Raw genomic sequence first — 21,972 nt, 5'->3', positions numbered from 1 at the left:
TTAAGTGAGGTCCTTGAATAAGTCTTATGATTTATTCTCTAATATACTTCACCCATAAACTCAGAACATCTAAAATCTAGACCACACCTCACTAATTTCCCATGCGCTGCTACAATATAAACAGGTATTGAACCTTTCATATATATTTGGTAAACAGAGATTAAAGTTCATTTGATTGATGATTGTCTGAAAGACTGGAATACACTAAAATTGGTCTGAGACCACCCAGTTAGCCATCCAGAATATCCATCTTTTTACGAAGGAAAAAAGAAACACTAGTGTTCTCGCACTCAGCTAGAATATTTTTACAAAAAAAAAGAAAGCATCTTGAACAACAGATATGTCTTTAGAAGATAAAGCCTGGATCAAAGATTGGTTATCATTTTCCACCACAAAAGGACCAGGGAAAAGCTTTTTTGCTAGCTGAATTCCACGAAGACAAGCTAAATTATAACGTGTCATTTGTGCCATTTTCACAAAGGTCATTATAAAGAAAATTAAATGGCATCCAAAGGGCATTTGTATCATTTCACATTGACAGTTTTTGAAAGTTTGGATATTATAGTGACATGTTTTGAAAACTACCCCCAAAGTTTAGGGTATTAAACTGAATTTTTCCCAATAAAAAAAAGGTTTAAAAACAAATTTTGAATATAAAAATTATACAGTTAATGGATGAAAACATTCCTAAACAAGATTTTTTTTTTTTTTTTGATAGTCAAGAAACACCTTACAACAAAGGAAAACAAACAGAAAAACAAGGGAAATAAACTAAACAAACACCACTAAAGAAAGAAATTTCCTTAGTCCAATAAAACTTGACAAGCCCGGGCGGGGGTCTCCACCAAAACACTTCGTTTTGAGCTTTGGCCACGACAATTCATGTGGGAACTATTCGTTAGAAAACCATCACCACGCTATTGGGGGCCAACAATCTATGCTGTTGAAAGCATTTTTAGGCTGAACACGTTAATCCATTCTCGCTCATGTCTATCTTTTTAATAAAAGAAAATAGGGGGCAATATTTACCCTATCATGACAACGTTGCATTTTCAAAAAATTTCTCAACAGCATACGCTGTTGGCCTCAAACAGCCAAAGTTTTTCACACAAAGCTAGCAATGGAATTTCACAAGTTATCCTCTTGTTTCAAACGGAAAGAATTAAGGAAACAAACATTCAAATGATATATTGCTGTAGCCCCACCTGGAATTAGATCAAGTCACCTCAAGGTGGAATGACAATCGCACATAGAAGCAGTGATTCATATTGTCATAGAAAAAGTGAACCAGGAGGTGTTCCATACGAAAGGTATCCCGTGGATCAAACGGTTTTGAAACATTATTCTTTTAGGGGTGTATCATGCTTAATTGTTTATGGTTATAATATATAAAATATTACATACTCTCGTAGCAAAAGTGCACCAGGAGGTGTTCCATACGAAAGGTATCCCGTGGATCAAATGGTTTTGAAACATTATTCTTTTAGGGGTGTATCATGCTTAATTGTTTATGCCTTTATTAGTCCCCTTCTCTCTCATTAATTTTATTAAATTATATTTAAGGCCAAATTAACTCTCATTAATTTTATATCTACTTTTATATTTAAATGAATTTTTCTCTCATTAATTAGTTAATTACTCCTATAATTAATGCATATTTTAAATTTAAATTTCAGTTTTAGTGCTTAATTAGAATTCTCTTCTCATTAATTTCGTTAATTAACAACCCTCTTTCTCATTAAATTCATTTTGTTAGTATAAAACTACAAATTAGCAATAACAAGATTCGAACCCTAGACATTAAGCCTTAAGAACTAGAGATTCACCACCAAGCCACGCCCATTTGCTTGCTATTTGTTTATGCATTTTTATTTAAGTAATTTTTCTCTTTTCCTTGGTGTATGCTTATTAATAAATGTTAGAATTAAATATTAACATTTATGTATTAATAAATATTAAGATAAATTATATTGATTATTTTAAAACTAATATATATCAATTACAAAGTGTGTCTCCATATCTCAAATTTTATATAGACCATTAAATTACAGTTTTTTAATTTTAAATAACTTATTTACAATCATCTAAAACATGCAACTATTGTTATTAATATATTTTTTAAGATCTATTTAAGTTTTTTAGCATATTTATACATATCTTAATTTTTTGTCCATATCCATATGCATCTAAAGCATGTCCTGATAAGTCTCTTAAAATTATCTTTCCGATACACCTTACATTTCCGATACTTTAAATCAGATATTTTAGTTAGCTAAGTTAGCTGATAATAGTTACTTTATCTTTCAAAAAAGTAAATATATTATAATATAATAAATGACCAGAGTACTTTATTTGAAAATTTGCAGAAAACACATCCACGCCACATTACAGAAAACCTTATCGAGTGTGGTGTGATTCAAAACCATGTACTGTCAATCACACCACAGAATCCAAGTAAATTTAAACACAGCAGAACATAAACACCACAGCCTAACGCTGTGGTTGGTTTGAAAGAAAAGGTAGAGAAAGGAAGGAAAAGGTAAGGAAATCTGTACAAGGTTGTATAAGGTACCCTACCTTTTTCCTTCCTTTCTCTACCTTTTCTTTCACACAAACACAGCCTTGCTGCCCCTGCACCAAAACAACCCAGGGTTGTCAAGTGTCAATCAGAGCTCAGGGCTAAATGGCTAATCAATTGAAAAACAACCAGGTGCATTCTAATGCTAGCCCCAAATAATTGGATTCATATCAAACATCATCATCATCAAGCCTTGTCGCAACTATATGCTGTTGATTACACAAATGCTATTTTGACACTCTATTCTGTTTAATGTCACATCCATTGTTAGATTCTTGACATTTATCATGTCAGTCTTACTACTACTCATGTCATTTTTGGTTCACCCCTTGTATTTGTATCAAATCCACTTCTTCAGGGTTCTGATGGTTTTCAATGCACATGTCCAAACCATCTTAGTCCAATTTCTCTCATTTTATCACATATTGGAGATACTCGTAAGTTCCTTGTTCCTACCAATAACTTCATTTCTGATTCTACTCTTCCTAGTTTTTGCACTCATCATTCTCAGCATTGTCATTTCTGCATACTCATTTTCTAATAAAAAGTGTATATCTACTGGTTTCTAAGAAAAACGGGCACTAACTTTTCCCTTTTCATATAAGGGCCTTCCAAATGTATTGATTGTTACAGGAAAACCTATGGGATACCTGGTTATGGCTGCTTATTACTTGTTCTGAGTAACAGCAATACCAATGAGGTACTACCTCAATACAAATCGTCCATGGCCTAAGTACAATTAAATTAGAACCGTAAAGGCAATTATGTAAAAGATTAATTTCAAATGTTGAATATTTCCCTTGCAGCAAAATATCAAACAAGAATAAAAATTCCAGAGATATTCTATGTCAACCGTACATAATAGAGTAAACTTATATTCAACTAAGGTTCCATATTAATATGCCAGCACCTGTAGTGGCTAAAAACAAAAATTCACAACTAGAACCATCATCCTAATCCTAAAATAACTCCTCAAATTTGAACCTTACTTCTCTGATGAGTTGGGGCCCCTCTTCTTTCCAAAACCGACAACTGCAAATAAGAAAAACAAGAAGTGGAAATTATTAACCCAAACATAAAATTATCAACTACATCATAAATACAAAGGGAACAAAGGACGCATTTTTAACTCTCGTTTAGAACCCATAATAGGTAAACTCTGCCTATATGAATCATATTTCGTGAATTCCTCAACAAACCATTGACACGTAATTAAGAAGAATGGAGGCTTCTCTGGGTAATGTTCAACCAATGCTGTTAATTTCATCTTGTAAAAATATACATTTTTGATAAAGTTTTTTTTCTTGTAATGCCGGATACATAAACATTTAGTCATTTACCTTGTCTATTGAGAGGGATCATACCAACTTATACAGCACGAAGATGAATTCAAGATAAATATCAGATAACAAAATAAGTTAAATAGAAGGACATGATACGTTGCTACCATCCTACAAACATTTAGTCATTTACCTTGTCCGTGTTAGGTTTAAACCGGTTTCCAGGGTCTAGTTAATCATATAGGCATAAATCACAGAAGAATTACTAGTCGTTATGACTACATATGCACACTTCAAATCTAATAATATGGCCTACTCAAGCAGGATAAACGGCGAGAGAACAGAGAAAGAAAGAGAGAGGACAAGAAAGAGACGTACCGGCTGTAACGAAACGCCGGTTGTACTGCATGCGCTTGTGAGCCCTGCCTCTGGGCTTCTTCTTCTTGTCTTGTTTCGCCACCTTTGGAGTTTGGCCTCTCACCTTCCCGGCACGAGCCAGAGATCCGTGAACCTTACCTGCAAAAAATACATCACAACAAGCAAAAAAAGAACATACAGAAAAAAAAAAAAAAAAAAAAAAAAAAAACTCAATCCACGAAACAGAGAATCAGAAACAACACATTGAATCTCAAAAGAAGGCTCTTCAAGAGATTATATTGGTGAGAGGGGAAGATCTGAACAGAGAGAATGCGCTCACCCATTTCGAACGGATTGTTAGGGTTGGTTGATGTGCTCCTGCAGCTGACGCCTCTGACTCGATCGGCGAAAACAATCGACAGAGCAAAGAAGAAAGCAATTTCTAGGGTTAGGGCTTTTGTAGATATTGGAAAAGCTGGGTTTCTGAAAGTATACCCAAACTACGGTATACCATCAAACTCCGCAATCGCGCATCAAAAGATTAAACATGCGGCATGCCCTATTATGTGATCATCATGATTCTTTTCGGACGGTCAAGAACTATACATCCAGGTAACCTGTTTCTGTCCTCCAAGTAGCACGTGCGCATCTAATACACGTCTGATGTAGATCAGTTGGCTCCCATTTATTTCTACGAAATGAAATGTGCCCTGATCGAGCTTCAGAGCCCGTTTGCGAGCAATCCAGATCTTCTACCTATAATAACCCTACCCAGTACCCACACTTATCCACAATAAATTTTGGTTAATTGAGTTTTTTTTATTAACCGAAGTTTTAATCTTTAAAACGGGAATCAAAACTGAAATTTTATAAAATTGAATTAAATAAACCCGAAAAAACAAAAAAGAATCAAAATAATTGAATCAAACAAATCAAAACTGAAAATTTTTATTCCATTTTTTTAACTGAACAATGCTCACCGCTAGTTGTGGGAAAACCCTCCCAAACAAATGGGTACTTTGCACTTATGCTTTTAACTATTCCTTTTTCTTTCTTTCTTGTGGAAAGTCAAGTTCTACTGGCAACAGGATGCTTCCAACATGTCCAAATAGGCCACTGCAAGGGAGATATTCCCAATGTAAGGCTGCATTGGCCACTGCATTGGCCAGTTGGAACAGTGTCAGAGAGCATTTTTGTTGTTAGCATGTCCCTTTCCCTGGTGGAAGGACCAGGTCCAAGAAGCTCAAAGCACAAACCCAAGCTGTGCTTAAGGTTGCGTTTGATTGCAATGCAATTTTATTTGTACTAATACAAATGCATGAGAATGCAAATTTTTGTTTAATTTTATTTGGGGTTTTACTTTGTGCTAGTTCATGTGTTAATTCACTTTATTTGTATTACAATCAAATAAAATAAGTTACATTTTAAAACAAAAATAAATTAAAATTTATACTCAAATCATTTGCAGTGCCATAATTTTACATTAATACAAATTTATTTGCATTACAACCAAACACAACTTAAAGTACATAACATTGGCCCAATTCTAAAAATTTCTGGACTGGGTCATAAATGATCATTCCCTGCCCATATAAAGTTGGGCCAGCTGCTGTGATTGGACTGACCTCGACCCATGTTACATAACTACTTTGAGGCTGGAGCTGGATTTGATCGGGATTTGCTTGAAGTATAAAGTATAAACAGTAAAGTTTTAGGAAACAGTGACTCTTTGAAATACCATAAAATTATATCAGACATAGATCTACTCCAATCAGATATTCTTTTACAAATAATCAGATAAAAATTTAGCATTTATATGTATAGCTATGTTTATATTGCAAGGATCAAAATTTTGATCCGATATATCCCGTATTGAGTATTATCGTACCGTATCTTTTGGTCCCCAATACACTTGTTTACAGGTGTTTTTTAGGGTCCATTTGTCTTAAAATTACACACATATATGAAACTTAATATATATATTAAAACAATAGGAGGAGTACCAATTCACTTCAGTCGATACATAGAGATGTATTGATATTTGAGTCATGCTTATATCTGCATGAGATTATGATTTTCTCTCGATTAATAATTGGTCCGGGATTGATTTTTGCTGTTTCGAACCAATTCAAAATCAAACCTATATAATTAATAATATATAAAGATCTTTCTTTTTTTGTAATTTTTGTCTAAAATGATAAATTTCATAATCAATATATCAGCTAATTATGATTAAAAAGCATATTTTATCAACATATTAAAATTTTTATAATTTAGTATCAGTTTCATTAAGGTCTTACTATCAAAATGGAGTTCTAAATTGCCATTATATAAAATAGATACTTGCTTTGGCATATGTGCAGTTCATAAAAAAGTTAAATTAAAGCATTGGGGTTGATATAAGGTTGTTTGTTTTTGCCCTTTATGTTAAACAGGTGCATATTTACACTGATCATTGTCAACTAAATATAGATGACAAAAATAATAGGATCTAATCGGGTTAGACCCCTTTTCAATTAATATTTTGTTTGGTTCATTAGAAATAGAGGCTCAGTTTGGATGGAGTACAGATACAAATATGTATAGTGCAAATACATACAAAATAATACAAAATACAAGGTTTTGCACCCTACAAATTTGCATATGTACTCCTTCCGAACTGAGCCATAATGTTTTCTATTTTTGTGGCCAACTCACTCTCTTATTTCACTGGGAGGGCGTGGAGTTCTGTTAAGATTATTTGTTTCTTTTGTGGATTTCATAACTTCGTTTAGGGATCAGATCGAATTCAAACCATGGTATATTCGAATTCAGTCCAAAGATTCGATCAGACCTTATAGGACTTGATTTGAAGTCGAATCCTATAGGTAAGTCAGATCTCCATACTTGATCTGATTTGACTTATTTTCTTTAAAAATAAATAAATTATTAAAAGAAAAATAAAATATACTAACTTAAATAAAGTAAAATAAAAATGCAAGTATTTTTATTTATTTTCATCATATATATACTTGTTTTTATAAATAAATAAATAATATAACAAATTTATAAAAATATAATATAAAAATACATTTATAAATAAATAAATAACATACATATATATGCATTATATTTATATTTATATAATATACATCGGATCTGATCTTCTTTGAATCAGATAGGGGTGATCTAAATCCGATCAAAAGACCCAAACAGGGGTTATCCAAATTTGACCAAATTGGATCGGATCTAATCAGATCATGATCCGATCCATTTACATCCCTAATTTCCTTTACCCATCAAAAGAGGAGGGCGTGGAGCTCTCTTTCTATGTGTGTGTATGTGAATGTGCCATGTCATACCATGAATGATTAGAGCTATAAAGCGGGTCATGCTGCCCATGGGCTGACACTACACGACACAAACAAGTAGGCCCTTGTTGGCGCAGGCCCGCAACCCAGTATGGTCCATATATTTTATTTATTTTTTTCAATTTTATTATACTATTTTATTCCAATTGTACTGTACTTTTTATTTAATTTTATTATTTCCTATATAAATAATTGTATATATCAAAATTCATATGGAATAAAATTTTAAGATTTTTTTTCAGTTTATTATCTATTTTGTTAATTTCTTTTGATTTGTTCATTATTTTTTTCAATTTAAAAAAAAATGCCTTTTACTACCTGGCCCACAAACATAGTATAAGCCTGCTTGGGCTCGTGCCATAGGCCGTGTTGAGCTTGACCTTTGAAGGGTTCCAAGCTAGGCAAACATAATCTTACCCAAGCCTGTGTGTTGGCATAACACGGCCCACTAAAGCATGATAGGCCCAGAAAATTGTGTCATGCCGGCATGGCACAATCCACTTTACACCTCCATGAAGATTGAAGAAGGACCAGACCACTTACATTTATCAAGCTTATAAATGCAACATATGACATGTATAAGTCATTTATAATAATGATACAAGAAAGTATGAAATAAGTAAATAACTAGTAAAAGAGCTCTAAACAAGATGCTTCCTATAATGGATTCATCTAGTGGGTGTTTTGCACCGAAGTGTTTCACAAGTGTTCCCTTTCAGCTGATTTGTCATGTGCAACACATAAATTTTTCAAAGGAATTCGCAAGAAAATCACATTTGGCAATCTTGTTGGATATTTTTGTAATGATTCGAGGAAGGAGGGGTTTCTTGAAACATGAAATTGATGTTTATTGAATCGCATTCGTGATCCTGAACCGCTCTGGTGACATCCCACATTAAAATTTGAAAAAGCTAACTACTTTTCTTAGATGTCACATAGTTGTCATTATAAATATATTATAATATTAAATAAAATCATTTTAAATGCCCAATCAGCCTATATCCCTTTTTTTATGTTTAAAAAAACAAATAAAATAAAAAACTTGTGAATCAAAGATTATTCAGAGCCCACGTGTGAAACAAAACACTTGTAAAACGCTATGGTGCCAAAGCCATGCTTTTTTTTTAATTGGGACCATATATCGTCTTATGTAGAAAACTGAGGCCCATACCATAACATTAGTTGGATATTTTCCTATTCAACTTTCAGGAAATAATGGTATTTTCAAGTTAGAGTGCAACTTGGGTCAGGTCAGATTGGAAATTTCTTAAAATTTAAATGGGCCGGAACCATAATCCAAGCCTGTTGTAGTTGAAAATTTTCAAATAGGGTATCCCACCTTGCAATCCTAGTCACATCTTCGAGGAAGAAGGCATCTTGTTTAAGAACTCTGCTTAATAAAATATATAATAGTAAGAGAGCCCATGCATCTTTTATGGGTGCACATGCATGAACAGCAAAAGAATCCATTATAGGAAACATAGGTTTTGGAGTGACAAGGGACCATTATTTAGTGTAGTTACTAAATCTCAGGCTATCAAGCACGAGAATGCCGGTTCAAGTCTAAAGGTCTGTTTGGTTCATAGTTGGGATTGGATTTTGTTGGAATTCTAATCAGAATGGTCTATAAGTCTATTTCTATAATATGTTTGGTTCAGACAATAATTAAAATAGGAATTGGAATCAATTGGAATGAAATTTTATTCTTAAAGGAGGAGGAGGAAATGACTGTTTCCTTAAATGGAGGAATGTCATTCCACTAGGAACGAGAATGGGATTCTAATTCTGCCTAACCAAATAATTAAAATCAAAATGGCCCATTACGATTCTGATTCCAAACCCTTATTCTGATAAACCAAACAGAACCAAATAATAGCTACTTTGTGCAAATAAAAGTTAGAGAGAGAGAGCGAGAGAGAGTATTAAGATGTGGCTTCCTTTCCCTGTTTTGTATAAAAAATGGTAAGTGCCATGCGAGCCCATACCTACACTAGCTTTCATGTTTATAGATTTATAACATTGAGAAAGGATGACATATTTAAGATGGTTGATGAATAAGGACAAATGGGAAATCCACAATACTGTGTGAAATATTGATCCCTGTAAATACGACACCACCTTAATGGGACAAAAAAATGTGCAGAATGACTTCGAATTAAAATATGGAAAAAGTATACTAGGCCAACTTTTAAGATGCATAATCTTTTAAAATTATAATTTCAAATTGGGGCATAATTGTATGTAAAGGTATCAATGAATCGGTTTTGGATTGTACAGACCAACAAGACATATTGGATTGGATCAATCTGGTCCAACATATTTATTAGATTGTATTGGACCTGGTCCATCTGTAATAAATTTATATTGGACCTGTCCAGTCCAAAATCAATTTGGACGGATTGGACAGACCAATAAGATATATTGGATTGGATCAATTCGGTCTGACATATTTATTAGATTGTATTGGACCTGATCCATATGTGGTCGATTGATATTAAGATAAATACATACATATATATATATACATATATATATATATATAAAATCTAAATCAAAGGAATTTGAATAGATTGGATGGTCCAAACATTGAATTGGATTGATCCAAAATGCTCCAAAACATTCATTGGACTGGATTGGACCTGGTCCATTTATAATGGACTTCGACACCCCTAATTGTATGCACTTCTCAAAATCTAAACATGTTTAAAACATACATGTATCCTTCCAAAGAAAGAAAAATACATAAGGCTTAGTTTGGAAGAGTACAAATGTTTAAAAGCCCATTGATAGTTTGGTCTAAATTCTTGAATATAAAAAAGGCAAAACTTTTGGTTATAAGTATGTATTTGTTAAATGAGAATATGCATTTTATGCGTTTTCCTTAGGTGCTGTTTGCTTGCATTATAAATCCAGTTCCATTTTGCATCCATTTGTTTATAATTATAATTATAATCCCATTTGGCACAAAATTTTGTACTTTTTTTATTCTTTCATTTGCACTTATAGAACGCCTAAAATCAAAATTTGCACTACCTTTTTGATACCACAATTCTCTATCATATAAAGTATGACCACATCATATCTTGCTTTCTACCTCACTCCCAAATAAATAACCCACCTCTTACCTCCATTATCTTTCATTTAAATTGTATTTGATTTGATGGAAAATAGCAGAAAAATAGAAAGTTGAGGAAAATCTTTTAAAAAATTTCACAAAAACCCGTGAAAACTTTTCCTCAACTTTCTATTCCTCTCTTATTTTCTGTCAAAGGAAACATAACATTAACGTTACTCCTCAGTTTACTTCCCACAAAAAATAAGACAAAGTCTAATATGAAATAAAGTAAGCCAGAACTTACACTCCGCCCATTTGCACTCACTTGCAGTTACGCGAGTGCAAACGAAATTTATACTTCATGTAAATACAATCTTAATAAATCAAATTTGTATTTATGTATATCCCATTTGATTTCATCCTTTTGCAGCCATTAGGAGTGTTCAAAATCGGCTTTCAAACTGAATCGAACCAAAGCGAATAAGCCAATTTAGTTATTTTGATTTTCGATTTTTTATTCGGTTTAAAAAATCAACAAATTTGAACCAAAAATCAAATTAACCAAAATAAATACATATTGATGAAAGGTGATTTGGCACGACCTAGTAAGAAGGGGACATGTAGATGCGATCTACTTGAGGGGTAACAACTCAGCCAAACGAACCCGGTTTGCAACATTCGGAGCTCGGGTATTCAGCCACCTCGGCATAGAGACACGTCGACACCTAATCCAATTCGGGACTAAAGAACCGAAGTGCCAGTTTGGAGCTAAAGAGCCAAAATGCCACGTAATCGACTCCAAAGGCTTCCCCAACAAACCCCGAATTTCTCGAGATCACGATGAGACTCATCCTAGCTCTACCAAAATCAAAGGTAAACGATAAACGTTATCAACACATGCTCTTCTTCAAAAACGGAATAGATCTTATCCGCACAGCCCGGAGATCCCATAACTCTTTCGTAAGGCCCACGACTACTTCATTATATAAGGACATGAAACCCCAAGGCAAAGGTACGCGTGATTATTTACTCACTAGCATTCAAGCATTCAGCTCGCATGCATAGTATAGTACTGACTTAAGCATCGGAGCGACCTCGCCGGATTAGTCACCCCAGGTTCTCTGATCTACTATTTTGCAGCATGGTCTAACTCATCGCACAACTAGAGTTTGGATCATCTTCTAGCTAGGACTATCTAGATCGCGTACCATCAATTGGCGTCGGTTGTGGGAACTCGATCGAAAGATCATCCCAATTTTAGTTGTAGTTTTATTTGTCGATTTATCCCAATGGATTCTTCTAGCAACACCGGAAAAAGCATCGAGATGAACGTCACCGGGGGGCAAGATCAGCAATCAACCTTCCCCCAATGTCCTATGATATGTATTGGCCAGTTTACTATTCCTCTTACAACTTCAGGAGTCTCGTCACTGTCCGTACCGCAGGGCACTACGCAAGTGAGCGTCCTGATTCCCCCAGTGGGTGCAACTTTCTCCGAGCCATCTATGGTCCCTCGTAGAATCAAGCACTCCCAATTCCATGACTTTGTTCAGTGCGTCCGGACAATACAAATCTAGATGCAGCAGGTCCAACAATTCCAACAGTATCAGCAGTAGTTCCCACCACTGCAACCGATCCAGTAGCTAATTCCACCCCGGTACCCAGAGTTGCGTTAGGGCCAGAACCCGAATCGGCCTGGAACTAGCCGGAACGTCAACTGATCCCTCCATTGGGGTGAGGGGACCTCGCAGGTGTCGGCACCTCCTAGGGGTCAGGTTTCGCCCCATGGGAGGAGAGACGGTCAGCACACTCCTCCAGTCTCGCAAGGAAATTTTAGAATCGGTCCGGGGATAGTCAGCTCAACAGGAACAATCCGGCTCGACACTCCCAGCAGGAAAATAATGGCTCGCGAGGAGATAACAACCATCCCAAAGTTCGAGGTGCGAACTCGAGGCAAGACCCCTCCGTTCCTCGTGATAGCCGGTGCGAACTCCACAATCAAGAGAACTCGGCAAGAAGGAACTAGGATCCACCTTGCAATAATGTTCGTAGTAATGTCGAGATGCCAGATCAGACCGAATTCAGTAGCACCAACGCCGAGTCGATGAAGAAGCAGCAGCGGCGACGTCGCAAGACACGTCACTCCTTGGCCAGAAACGGTCCACTAGTGAAACCAAGCCAACAAGCATAGCAAGCTAAAGAAAATGAAGAAGTGAGCTCGGTGGCAACGAAGACTGCGCCTCCATTGCTTTGCTGGTCATCTCCTCTGTCTCCCGAGCTCCTAGCAACTCCGATGCCGAAAGACTTCAAGGTGCCCCCGTTAGATAAGTATGACGGGTCGTTTAACCGCAATGATCATATGGATTCCTTCTAGTCTCAGATGCACCTAACTGGGGCTGACGAGTCCTGCATGTGTGTGGCCTTCTCCACTACGTTTAGAGGGGTAGTCCGAACTTGGTATTGGAACCTTGCGTCGAGCTCCGTTAAAAGTTGGTCCCAATTTGCCAACATGTTTATTGTGCACTTCATTACCAGCAAGAAGTGCCTGAATTTGCAAGAAAGCCTTCTGAACGTGGTTCAAAGGGAAGGAGAATCAATCAAAAGCTATATAAAGCGCTTCAATGATACTTGTCTGCAGATACTGGACCTTGATCTAGCGGTGCGACTCACTGTGGCAAAGAAATGAATCACCCATAAAGAGTTTAAATGGCACATGGTAGCTAACAAGCCAAAAGATATCACCAAGTTCCTCAAGTTGGCATATCAGTTCATCGGTACTGAGGAGGAGATTAACCAAAAGATTGACAATCCACCGCTGGAAAAGATGAAGAGAGAGAATGAAGGGACGAGCAATGGTGGGCAAAAAAGAAAGAAGAGCAAGTCCCCAAGCAGGGGAAGAAGCAAGTCAAAAAGTCGGTCCCCCTCGCAGACCCACAAGCCAGGTCGGCGCTCCAGGACCCCGCCCATGGAGAGAAGGAGCTATATGCCTTTGAATGCTAAGCGAGGAGAGATCTTAATGGCTATTAAGGATTCCTCCTTCGTCAAATGGCCTCCCAGGTTAAGGGGAGACCCGGCAACAAGAAACCCGAATGTCTACTGCCATTTCCACCGAGATCATGGACACAACACGAAGAATTGCAGGAATCTCCACGATGAGATCGATGAACTTATCCGCCGCGGGTACCTGAAGAATTACATATTGTGAGAAGAGAGGGGGTAAGCAGACCGACAAGCAGATCGACAAGGGAACCAGAGGAGGAATGGCCCTGAGGTCAACAGGTAGAATGAGCAACCACATCGACAGTTGTCAGAGGAAATACCAGTCCGCGGGGTGATCAACATGATCACCGGTGGGTTCATCATTGCCAGATGTACATCGGCAACTGGGAGGACCTCGGTCCATGAATTGGAGAACGAAGGTGAAAACCCGCCAAAGCGACCTCGGTTCAAAGAACCAATCTACTTCACATAGGACGATGCACGCGAGATCCAGTACCCGCACGATGATGCTTTTGTAGTGAAGCTAAGGATTAACGACTTTGAGGTGAAACACAACTTGGTGGACTCAAGCAGCTCAGCAGACATACTCTTCAAGGAGACCTTTGACAAATTACAGTTACAGTAGAGTGACCTGAAACTGGTAGATACACTTTGATAGGGTTCAGCAACGAGGAGGTTAGACCTCTTGGTTGAGTCATAGTACTCGTGGAAGCCTACACGTGGCCAAACATTGCGCGGTTTGGGCACACGTTCCTGATAGTCATGACTCCCTCCCCCTACAACGCGATAGTAGGTCAACCCATCATGCACGGTTTACGTGCAATAGTGTCTGCTTACTACTTAGCAATGAAATTCTCAATTGATTACGCAGTGGGAGTCGTACGAGGTGACCAGCTCAAATCTCGCAAGTGTCACGTGGCTGCCTTAAAAGGAAAAGCAAAACTAACAGAGGACGTCGAGCTCGAGCAACCCAGCTAGTGAGTTTCTTACTTGAAAATTTAGATATTTTTGCTTGGTCCGCGGCAGAGATGCCTGGGATTGATAAAAAAATTATAACTCACAAACTTAATGTTGACCCTTTAGTCAGGCCAGTAAGATGAAAGAAACGCAACCTCGCCCCGGAACGTTGGAGGGTAGTCGATGAAGAGGTCGGGAAGCTCTTCGGGGCAGACTTCATCAGGGAAGTCCATTACCCGAGCTAGGTGGCCAACCCGGTTCTAGTGAAAAAGGGCAATGACAAATGGCGCATGTGCATCGACTACACCGACCTGAATAGAGCCTGCCCGAAAGACTGCTTCCCGCTGCCCAAGATCGACCGCCTAGTGGATGTGACCTCAGGGCATGAGTTGTTAAGCTTCCTGGACACCTATTCCAGTTACAGCCAGATTAGGATGGATCCCGCTGATGAAGACAAGACCACTTTCATAACTGAGCTCGAGTTATATTGTTACAAGGTCATGCCCTTCAGATTCAAAAAATGTTGGGGCAACATTCTAGTGCCTTGTAAACAAAATTTTTGAGCCGCTAATCTGCAATAAAGTAGAATGTTATGTTGATGACATGGTCGTGAAGACCTAGACAAAATAAAAGCGATCCTAGATATGAGACCTCCCCGGAATATAAAAGAGGTCTAGAGGTTGACTGGTCGAATAGCCGCCTTGAGCCGCTTCATGTCTAAATCGATAGACCGGTGCCTACCCTTTTTAAAACTATAAAAAAGAGCAAGAACTTTGAATGGACTGAAGAGTGTCAGCTCGCTTTTGACGAGCTGAAAAGGTACTTAAGTACTGCCCCAATTTTAACTCGACCCGAAGAAGGGGACGTTTTAAAATTATACCTCTTTGCGAGCGATGAAGTTGTTAGTTCGGTACTGATCAAAGAAATAGATCGGGTTCAATGACCCATCTACTATGATAGTAAAATTTTGCAGGATGCAGAGACTAGATACCCGGAGATCGAGAAACTAGCATATGCGCTGATCATAGTAGCACGTAAACTTCGCCCGTACTTCTAGGTCCATACTATCGCTGTTCTCACCAACAAACCCCTAAGGCAAATTTTGCTCAAGCCTGAGGTGTTTGGAAGATTAACGAAGTGGTCCATCGAGTTGAGCGAATATGATATCCGGTATGAGCCTCGACCAACAGTCAAAGCCCAGGTCTTGGCAGATTTTGTAGCAGAGTGCACGTTCGGCGCAACGACCCCCAAGTTGACCGAGCTCGCTCACATGACGGGAGCATCAACCAGTATGGCGCTAGCCCAGTCAGAGTGGAACCGACCTTTGACGAGGAGCCCTGGATCCTCCACGTCGACGGCTCTTCCAACCAACAAGGAAGCGGTGCAGTATTGATATTGTACGGCCCAAGCGAGGTGAAGTTGGAGTATGCTCTCCAGTTTGGATTTGAGGCATCGAACAACGAGGCAGAATATGAAGCGTTGATCGCCGAGCTAACCTTAGCAAGGGAAATGAAAGCAAAGCACCTCATCGTATGCAGCGACTCACAACAACCGGTCAACCAAGTCACTGGCGAGTACAAAGCCCGTGACCCAACTATGGTAGCTTACTTGGCCAAAGTCAGAGAGATCCTGCACAGCTTTGTCTCCTGCTTTATCAGACAAATTCTGAGGTCCGAGAATGTTGAGGCCAATGCCTTGTCACGTCTAGCGAGCACGAGCAACAACACTACCTGCAGAAGAGGTCACTCTTGTGTCACAAGCGAAACCGAGGTGAACCAACCCACTTGCTAGTTATCTGCTCCACGGAACCCTACCTGTAGAATTTAATGCAACTCGGAGGGTAGAGCGCTAGTTAGCCAAGTACATCCTCATAGATGGACAGCTGTACAGAAAATCATTCATGTTCCCTTAATTGTGTTGCCTATGACCCTTAGAAACTGAGCACGTACTTCGTGACACCCATGAAGGCTTGTGCGGTGGACACTTTTGGGGCAGAGCCCTCGCATAGAAAAGGTTAAGGTAAGGCTATTATTGGCCCACAATGAAGGTAGATGCACTCGAGCTCGTCAAAAAGTGTGACAAGTGTCAGAGGCATGCCAGCATCCACCACCAACCTGTTGCTGATTTGAAATACCTCACCAGCCCGTGCCCTTTGCGTAGTGGGGAATCGATATCCTTGGTCCTTTCCCGCTAGCAACAGGGCAGAGGAGGTTCTTGGTTGTAGCAGTAGATTATTTTACAAAGTGGGTGGAAGTAGAACCCCTAGTAACGATCACAACCCGTAACACACAAAATTTCTTTTGGAAAAGCATAGTATGCTGCTTCGGACTACCCAGGTGCTGATATCCAACAATGGGAAGCATTTCGAAGATGTCATGTTTCAAAACTGGTGTGTCGAGATGGGGATTTAGCAAAACTTTACCTCGATGGCACACCCCTAAGCAAACGGACAAGCAGAAGTAATTAACATGGTGATACTTCATGGATTGAAAGCTCGCTTAGCTCGAGCCAAGGGATTGTGGGTGGACGAACTGCCCAGTGTCCTTTGGGCCAACCGAACTACTATCAAGACTATGACGGGTGAGACCCCCTTCAACCTCACGTATGGCATGGAGGCGGTGATCCTGACAGAGATTGAAGTACCCACATTTCGATTGAAGGCTTATGATGAGAAAATAAACGATGATGAGCTCTGTACCAACCTGGACCTAGTAGAGGAGGTGTGAGACCTGACCTACATTCGGATTGCAGCCTACCAGTAGAGAGTAGCTTGGTACTATATCACTCGGATCAGAAAACAACAGTTTTGTGTCGGCGACCTAGTTCTTTGAAAAGTTATGGTACCTAAGCCCGGTGTAGATAAGCTCGGACCGAATTGGGAAGGTTCATACCGTGTAAAGCGGGTATTTGGGAAAGGCACATATGAGCTCGAGACTTTGGAAGCATGTACCTCGAGCATGGAACATCGATAACCTAAGAAGGTACTACTTATAAACTTGTGACTCCAAGGCAAAACTTCTCTAAGCCTATGTGACCACCGAACTGGTCAAAAAAGATAGCCGACTGAAGAGAGGACTGTGAGTCACTCCCAAAAGCCTAAGGGCTATGGTGTTGAGCTGACAAAAAAACCTCGACACTACAATAAGTCCTAGTTGCCTCTTTGGCATAGGTAGATAAGTCCTAGTCGCCTCTTTAGCATAGGTAGATATGTCCTAGACGCCTCCTCGGCATAGGTGTAACGATCCCTAATCGCCTCTTCGGCTTGGGCAAGTAAGTAGCCTGTGCATAGACAGGTCGGGTATATACCCTATAGTGTCTATCCACATCGGCATACAACAAACACAAGGTTGTTCCTACCTAGAGTCCAACTCGCTAGTCTGGCACCTCGGGATAACTAACCACCTCTAAGTAGCCCGTGCATAGACAAGTCGAGTATATACCCTACAGTGTCTATCCACCTTGACGTACAACAACATAAGGTTAATCCCAACTGGAGTCCAGCTCGCTAGTCTAGCACTTCGGGATAACCAACACTTGGAAAAAATTTTTACTTAGAAAGATTTTTGCATATACAAAACTTTTTGAATTATTATATTTCATTAAGAAAAGGTCCCGAATACATGGTTTCTATAACCGGGCTCGGAGGCCCGGGACATACACTATATTGGGGGGGGGGTCCAAGAAAAGAGGCATGTTTAAACATGCCAGAATCTCCTCCAGTAGGTAGGTCGGTCTCCATGTGGTCCTCCACGTCATCTCGACCTGCCTCTCCTGACGGTCTCGGCTCGAGAAGTTTGTCATCGCTTTCTCCCTCGGAGGAGTCAGGTTCCTCGTCAGCCTCCTTCGCCATCTCTGGAGTAATAGTAGACATGGAGATGGATCCAAAATCGAGCTTAGGGAACTTCTGTTGCATCAACCACCTGTAGAGCTTGAAGCCCGACCAATACGAGCTAGAGCCATACTCGACTTGGAGGTCGTGAAACTCGAAGGACTCCTTGAACTCCTTGATGGCACAATCTCTTTCCTGAATTCTCGCCTCCTGGATGGCGGTGTCGGAGATTTCAGTTCGCTCCTTGATCATCACCTCAAGGTTTTTGTTCTCTCGGGAGGAGAGCTTCCTTCCCCCCCTTGAGCTTCTTCTTCTCCTCCGTCAACACTAGGATTAGCTCCTCCTAACTCCGAGCTCCCTTCTTGGATCTAATAACTTCACCTCAAGCTAAACCCAGTTCACGGTAAAGCTTCCGAGCATTCTCTTCGGCCTCCCGAGCTCGCTTCAAGCGGATCTCAGATTGATAGACTAGCGAGTGGATAGCGGAGTTCACCTAAAAAATAGAAAGCAAGTGTAAGTATCATTGACAGAAGAATAAGAAAGTAAACGAAGGGGCATGTTACTTACCACCATACAATAGCTACCTGCCCTCCCTCCGAGCTGACTTGTTGGCATGTCAGCCCACTCCGTGACCTCCGTAGGAAACATGGCATCTTTGCTCTTAAGAAGCCCGAGCCTAAGAGTCATTATGCTCTCCTTTGTTGAGGGGCTGAGGCTCAGGCACCGAAGTACCTTCGGGCTCGCGAGGTGGGGTCCCCTCATCCTGATCCTCGTCCAAGTCAACAATCGAAGGTTGGGGGTGAACCTCTTCCCCTAGGAGCTCAGCAGAGGGAGGTTATGGCACTGTGACCTCGGGTTCGGTAGGAACTGAAGAGGTGGCCTCCTCTTGACAGGACCTCTTCGAGGTCTTTCTCTTCTTCCCCTTTTGAACACTCCTTAGAAGGTTAGCGGCGTCAACACCCATCATAGCTTCTACAAGAGAGAAGAAAAAGAATTAGCTGCGAACTGAAGTAAGTGCGAAAAGGAAAAAGGAGAAGTAATGTGTGTGCCGAGGTGGAGGCCTACCAGGAGGACTCAGCCTAGCTCATACAAGCTTCTCCTTAGCCAAGAAATCTTCCATCTCAAGGTTGAGGTCCCTCCAAGAGTGGATGACCGCGCAAGTCTCTACATCCAGCCTCACCCTGGGGTCCTTAATGGCCACTCGCCAGTGAGTCGGGAATGGCCATTCTTTAGGGTTCCGAACAAAGAAGTATCTCCTCTTCCAGGCCGATACCTTGTTCGGGTTACCGAATAGGACCTTGAACCCGGGGCAAGGTGAGATATACTAACTCCGCCGGGTGTTCCTGTGCAGGCAAGAAGAGTTCTTCTTAATGGAACAAATCAAGGTAAAGATGTCTAGGGTAAGATGTCGGTTATACTCGTGGAAGAGTGAGATTGTACTGACAATGGTACAAATGGAGTTCGGGTGTAGCTGGTCAATATTGACGTTAAAGAACTTAATGATTTCTACGATGAAGGGGTGGAGTAGGAAGCGTAGCCCAGCTACGAGCTGCTCCTCAAAAACCACGAGTTTGTAATGATCGTGAAACCAAGGGTACTGACCCAAAGGAATGCTGAAGACAAAAGTGTCAGGGAGACGGTAACGAGCTATCAAGGACAACAACCTGTCCGAGGTCATCGTGGAAGGGCCGAAGTTGTCCGGATCCCGATCTCAAGTAGAAAACGAGATCCCCTCTCTGGAGGTCGGCCACTCTACCTGAGGTTCGGGTTTCTCAAGCCGAGATGGCCCAACGTCAGGTAAAGGCATTTCTCCTAAAAGGTTTAAAGATGAGCTCTCTAGTGAAGAACTGGCCTCACCGACGGGAGCCGAGGCCGCACCTCGGCACCCCCGGGCTCGCTAGAATCACTAAGTAACCTATCTATGCTAGCACTAGACATATTGGACAAGAAAAGAAAAAAACTAGTGAAAGGAGATGAAATCACCAAAGAAGACGATAACGACCTCGAATACAAGGGAGAGAATGACGAGCTGAAGGACTCCAACGTGATCTCAAGAAAGCTCAGTTACACTATTTTTGGCGAGGATAATGGCCCCTTCCGCCCCCTATTTATAGTCCACCACATCCTGTAATCAACGGTTGGGATCTGTGTGATTCGACGACTCCCATGAAAACCGGTTGCACGCTACCTGAGGATGAAATCGGTTGAGCGCACCCTTTGGCGTCCGCGGAATTTATGAATAGTGTGATGTCTGCGCGTGACCGAGACATGATCTGTGTCATTTCATGGTTGAGCCACATGATTGAACAGGTCCATCCAATGGTTTGCCCTCCAAGTCGCCTAGACTTCGTACCAAATCCACCTGGACTCGTTATGAACTCCCCGCACCGGGTCAGACCCCTGGCACGAGGAGTGGGGGGCAATTGATGAAGGGTGATTTGGCATGACCTAGTAAAGAGGGGACACGTAGACGCGATCTGCTTGAGGGGTGACAACTCAGCCAAATGAACCCAGTTCGCAACATCCGGAGCTCAGGTATTTAGCCACCTTAGCCAAAAAACCACCTCGGCATAGAGACACCTCGACACCCAATCCGGTTCGGGACTAAAGAACCGAAGTTGCACTTCGGAGCTAAAGAGCCGAAACACCACATAATTGACTCCAAAGGCCTCCCCAATGGACCCCGAATTTCTCGAGATCACGACGAGACTCATCCTAGCTCCATCTGAATTGGAAGGTAAACAATAAACCTTATCAACACATTGCTCTCATTCAGAAATGGAACAGATCTTATCCGCACAACCCAAAGATCCCAGCGCTCTTTCGTAAGGCCCACGACTACTCCATTATATAAGGACATGAAACCCCAAGGCAAAGGTACGTGTGATTATTTACTCACTAGCATTCAAGCATTCAAGTATTCAGCTCGCATCCACAGTATAGTACTGAGTTAAGCATCGGAGCGACCTCGCCAGGTTAGTCACCTCGGGTTCTCTAATCTACTATTTTGTAGCCTGGTCCAACTCCCCGCGCAACTAGAGTTTGAATCATCTTCCAACTAGGAGTATCTAGATCGCGCACCATCACATATATTTATATTTTAAGTATGAATAGTAATATTAATATTACCATCAATATATATTAATATTACTATTTATATTAATAATAATATATAATATGTATTTTAATTATAAATGTTGATATATTTTAACAATAATTATTAATATAAATATAGCATACGTTTACATTTTAACTAACAAAGTTGACCAATTTAAAACCAAATTGGACCTGCTTGAATTTGATTCAATTTTCAAGTCTAATTTGTTTTAATTCATGAAAATGACCTACCCAAAATATCGATTAAATTTAATTTACAATCCAAATTGACCGAATGAACATCCCTAATAACTATAAGGCCCTGTTCGCTTTTTGGTAAGTTACTTACCTTAGTTAATGTATTTACCTGGGTAAGTGTTTCCTAGGAAAGATTTACCCAGGTAAGTGCATTTACCCATGTTCTTTTATTTCCCATGTAAATAAGGCAATGATCATTTTAGTCATAAAAA

General features: G+C 40.0%; 1 protein-coding gene across 1 annotated transcript; it reads right to left on the bottom strand.

Moving 5' to 3' along the window:
- Positions 1-3,352: 3,352 nt before the first annotated feature.
- On the bottom strand, positions 3,353-4,749 carry LOC104604440 (Ribosomal protein S30 family protein). The gene is made up of 3 exons (XM_010268769.2): positions 4,556-4,749; positions 4,237-4,374; positions 3,353-3,610 (listed from the first exon to the last, which is right to left on the bottom strand). The coding sequence occupies exons 1-3, from the start codon at positions 4,557-4,559 to the stop codon at positions 3,564-3,566; spliced, it is 189 nt and encodes a 62-aa protein (XP_010267071.1). The 5' UTR covers positions 4,560-4,749; the 3' UTR covers positions 3,353-3,563.
- Positions 4,750-21,972: the final 17,223 nt, after the last annotated feature.

The sequence above is a fragment of the Nelumbo nucifera genome, chromosome 6, assembly GCF_055504915.1.
Source record: "Nelumbo nucifera cultivar China Antique chromosome 6, China Antique-T2T, whole genome shotgun sequence".
In the NCBI taxonomy this organism is placed as follows: domain Eukaryota; kingdom Viridiplantae; phylum Streptophyta; class Magnoliopsida; order Proteales; family Nelumbonaceae; genus Nelumbo; species Nelumbo nucifera.
This window is presented reverse-complemented; position numbering and strand designations above follow the sequence as displayed.